The following is a 5,000-nucleotide window of genomic DNA, read 5'->3' on the forward strand; positions in this document are numbered from 1 at the left end:
TAGAAAGACGATTATAAACCAATCAGCGCGCGTATTTTCTTAGGACTGTTTTCTAAAGATATATCGGTGAATGAAACGTTATCTACTGTTTAGTTGTTATTTTTGAAATGTAACTGTAATTAAGTGCAAGTTCATTTCCATTTGATTTTGAAAGGATTTGAAGGCCATTGGAATTGACAAACGTGGTCATCGAAAGAAGCTCGTCTATGCGATCGAGAAACTTCCCCAACTGGACATTGCACAGGAGGTGCCGGTAGGTGAAACGACGTTTCTTAACTCTTTTTTTCACAGCTCGCTTAACTAACTTGGTTTTGGTCGCAAAGGTTGCTCGGTTAGTTTTAGCACAGGCGTTAGTTAATCAAAACTATTATTAACGCTGTCTTTCTGATAAATGTCTGTCACGGAGTTATATAAGCCGAGCTATCCAAAACATGTAATATTTTAGTAGTGAGTGAATAGCTGCGGTATTTACCCTTCGAACAAGCAGAGCCTTATTCATATTTTCAAAATTCTTAACTTTTTTACCAGAATCGGCCAGAGTTTGGCTCCCTTTGAGCTTCTTTTGTTCTTGCTCTTGGCCTTTTAGGGAAACGTCGAAGATTGGTTGACGGATATTGGTCTTGACGAATACTGGGAGAAATTTGAACAGAGTGGCTACACTGAACCGCGCATGCTCGAAGATCTCAAAATTATGAACAAGGACACTTTGAAGAATGACTTCGGTATATTTAAGCCAGGACATCTGGACAAGCTATACAAAGCTATACAGAAAGTACAGTACCCAAGCGAATGTAAGTTTTAATTGATAAAATTTCATGCCATCGTAGTCTTCCATTTAGTGTAGTGGTCTGTTTTCTGTAGTATATCACGGCTGGGAAGGGTAATTGGTGACGGGATTTGTGCCGATTGTTGTGTGACAACCTATTGTGAAACTCATTGTCCACATATTCTGAGTTGGCGGAGGCCCACATTCAACCTCGTTCTGAGGATCTTTATTGTCGTTGAGACCCTGGGAACGAGGGTGGCCCACATTTAGCGCGGTCTGCAACGCATGACTGAGTTGAAAATGTAGCTTTCTTTTATTGAAATTTCCTTGTGGTGTCTTCGGCATGTAGAATTCTAGTACAAATGTACAAAGTTTGTTCTTTTTGTCTCAGTCGGTCTATTGGAGAGCTTTAACAGCGACGGTGTCTACGGAAACGGCAAACGTCACAAAACAATTGTATTGCATTTCATTTGACTTGATTTGCGTTAATTGTTAATTTCAGTTGACATTGTCCCCAATTGGTGCTCCAGCGCGAGAACGACTAGACACTTAAATAAAGTTCCTTTTTTTTCCTTTCCTTTCTGTTAAATGAGGAAAACAATCGTGCGTCACGCATTTTTGTAGAGTGTAGCAGTGTAGTATCCTTGGACACATTAAGCTCCTTTAATTGAGCAGTCCGCCATGCCTGCTATTAGATTGTTAAAGGTCGCCTCCGAATGCGACCGTGCCCTTCCAGCACTAGAGAAATCTATTTTTGGGAGTCTATTGCTGCTGCAGTGAGTGAGCCTGAAGCGAACGAACGAGGCAGTTGTCTAATCGGGAGAAGAACACATTTTTCTTCGAAATGCAAGGGATTGTGGTCAAAGGCGCAAGGAATTGTGGTCATGCGCGATCACACTTATGATTAGTGCCTGCTGTTTTTCATTTTGCTTCTCGTATCCTCAAATTATAGCTAGTTTACACTGTCACGCAACGAAAAATAAATTCGAAAAGGCCAAGAAGTTGGAATGTTGTAGGAAACAAATGTTTGAACCGCCTCTCCAATTCTCAGGTCTGTGTGGTACATCGTTTCTGAGTTATTTGTTGAAGCGTTTCACGCAACTTTATAAAAGGGTTTTGACAGACCAAACACAATTCCCACTTCCCGTGGTGTTGTTGCACCTTGGCACTTAGAGTTTCGGTCTCACAAGTTAAGGATTTCATCTTGGTCCAAGCCAAAAAAAAAAAAAAAATTACTTGTCCACTTTTTCAAAAGACAAACCTACTTAACCCAATCCGAAAAATGTATGATTACCCCCTCTTTTCGTTTCGCATTCCAAAAACCCAAACTAAGATCCACTCTCCAGCGTAGTCATAACCCGGGAAAAAAGTTCTTCTTATTGGGTGGCACCGTCCTTAAGACAGCTTTCTTGTCCTCATAATTGTTTGTTAATCCATAATTATTTGCACTTCACTGATCCTCTCTATACATAGATTAGAAAATACATAGGATCCTATACATAGAATACAACATCCTATGTTGGACCAACATGAGATTGTAATTGTCAAAATTCGGCAATGCATAGCTTCAATACTAGACTAAAAAGGTTTTATGTTTACTAGACACTTTAAATGTATCGAACATCAAATATCGTATGTTGCAAAGAAAAATCTCTATCTTTAGCAAACATGCTTCGCCGTAAGATGAGAGACGACCTTGGTTCAGTGGCAACGGCTTTGGACTTGTGTTTCGTGCTCCCAAATGCAAATCGATTGCGCTTGGCAAAATGTCTAACTAGTGCCCTCCCTTACGTTAGGGATTTTAAAACCATGTCAGGGTCCCATTGTTGTTAACACCGTATTAGCTCCCGGGCTGGGAGGTTTAAAGTGCACCTCTCTTCAAAATATTTACTTTGCAAAAGTTAAATATCAAACAGATATTTACCTTTGCTTCTCTAGATTTTACTTTTTACGAGTTGTGCATGAGGATGATTTGTCAATCAAGCTGTGGTCGCTTACAACAACAACAATAACAAAACCTTATTAGACCGGTTTTCAATTGAGTGTCGAAAGTAATTAGCAAATTGCATTGGTTTTGCATTACTTCACTCAGTGGTTGGTTCAAAGTTCTCGCGCCACTTTTTCAACCAATCAGAAGTAAAACCAAAATCAATCGTGGTTCGTGCGTGCACATTTTCCCACGCTTTGAGTCGGCTACGTGTAATTACTTCGAGGGTTGATTGGTTAACTGGATTGTCTCCGTCCTTTTTGATTGGCCAAAGTAATTACTTTGGTTTTGGTTTTACGACAATCGATTGAAACTCGCTCTATTATGGTGTCTGCGGTGTATAGCATTGTTGCTAGTTGGAAACACAACATAAAGTATAAATTAACTTCTTCCAATATATATATATATAAGTGTGTGAAGCAATTCCCGAAAATATTATAATAATTGAAAAATAATTTGTATTTAACTACTGGGAGGTGATAGTTACATTAACCGGCTAAAAATATATAAACTAATGTGCTAAGAACTAATAGGCTAAGATTAACATAGATGACAATTCTCACAATTGTTGTCAAGTAAGCTTTTTAATTTCTTCTTATATATTTGATAAAAGGATTTTCACAGTTTTTCTTTTCATAAGGTAGTTTTGACCTCAAGTAGGGACCCAGATATCTTATAGAGTGCTTTCCAAACCTCACATTTTGAAGTCTTGGTATTTTAAATACATTTACATTGCGCAGTTGATATCTTGTTTCATTTTCTTTGAAAAGATTCTTACAAAGCTGTGATAATTTGTACAATAAAAAAACCCTAATAGCAAGAGTAATCTTGTAGCATTTCCAGACTGCTATTTTCATGGGTTCCAATTACCTGTAGTTTCTTCTTCTAATAATAATAATAATAATAATAATAATAATAATAATAATAATAATAATAATAATAATAATAATAATAATAATAATAAAAAACAGTTCAAGTTCATTGTTCATTTACACAAGCAAACAAAAAACAAAATATATATATCTGCACATGTTATTATTGTTATTATTATTATTATTATTATTATTACTATTGTTATTAATTATGAATAACTTTATTTTTAATTCGAATAAAAATGTTTACAAATATATGTATAAGTTAAGTACATAAAACAATCACAAATCGAAAAAAACTATTCCCAATAAACAAAAACGAATAATAATAATAATAATAATAATAATAATAATAATAATGACAATAATAATAATAATAATAATAATAATAATAATAATAATAATAAAGGGCACACCGTCGGCTTCCATTGATACCAGTTTCGTAACTGAAGGAACTACCGACGTTAAATAAAGTGACTTTGCCTTTACCTTTACAAGCTTGGATGAACAAGGCATGTGTTAATTTGCCTTGTTGTTTTTGCATTTACAGCTCAGAGAAGAATTCGCCGTGCGCGTGAAGAAACAAACAAAATCGTTGTTTTGGATTTAAAGACGGACAACCAGGACGATGGATTGGAATATTACTTCTGGGATGGTGCGTTTCTGTCATGTGAAAGTTTAATTAAACAACGTGAAAGGCAAAAAAAAAAAAAAATCAAAAACCAATTATCTTTTTAAATATTCAGTTGCCCAAAAGAAACGTACGTAGCATTTTAAATCACTCGAAATAAATGTCATATTCTCTGTGGGCCTGTCACTCGGAGCTTTGAGCTTCCTTTGATCATCGAATCACGTTTTGCCCGAATATTGAATTTTTTTTATGTGCGCAAAGTGAGGTTATTTATTTATTATTTATCCAGTGAACAGACTGACATCGCAACTCCTACAGCGTTCTTAAAATATAGCGGGCTATAAAAAAAGTTTCAAGTTGTCGTTGTGACTTGATGGTAAGGCAAAGGCAGGGGTAATCTGTTGCAGAGTGGTGCGAGATTTTTTTCTAAAGTTCCGCTGATAAAATTAGTAAATTGTAAAAATATAATTGGAAAGGTTCCTACCGGAAATGGAAAACCTTATGAAAATAAAATATCAAAAGTGCACCAGAAATTCCGTGGAATGAAAGCCAAAAAATATCATCGCAACTTTAAGTCCGCCCCACACAGTGAGGAAAGAGCTGAGCAAACTGCTTCAGCCGTCTCCTCACGTGTGCGGGGAAATTTTGGTGAGAAATTCGCCTCGCGAGGCCCTGAGGATAAAATCAAACATGTTTGATATTTTTGGCCTCGCGAAGCAAATTCCTTACTGTGTGCGGCCATCG

The 5,000-nt window shown here is 36.4% G+C and overlaps 1 protein-coding gene across 1 annotated transcript in view; it reads left to right on the forward strand.

Moving 5' to 3' along the window:
* Positions 1-5,000, forward strand: part of LOC138008171 (uncharacterized) — a 39,106-nt gene that overhangs the window by 24,559 nt on the left and 9,547 nt on the right. The window contains exons 14-16 of the mRNA XM_068855402.1: positions 155-253; positions 587-791; positions 4,176-4,280. Coding sequence (XP_068711503.1) covers positions 155-253; positions 587-791; positions 4,176-4,280 — 409 coding nt within the window. The remainder of the gene's footprint in view (positions 1-154; positions 254-586; positions 792-4,175; positions 4,281-5,000) is intronic.

Source organism: Montipora foliosa, chromosome 6 (assembly GCF_036669935.1).
Source record: "Montipora foliosa isolate CH-2021 chromosome 6, ASM3666993v2, whole genome shotgun sequence".
Lineage (NCBI taxonomy): Eukaryota > Metazoa > Cnidaria > Anthozoa > Scleractinia > Acroporidae > Montipora > Montipora foliosa.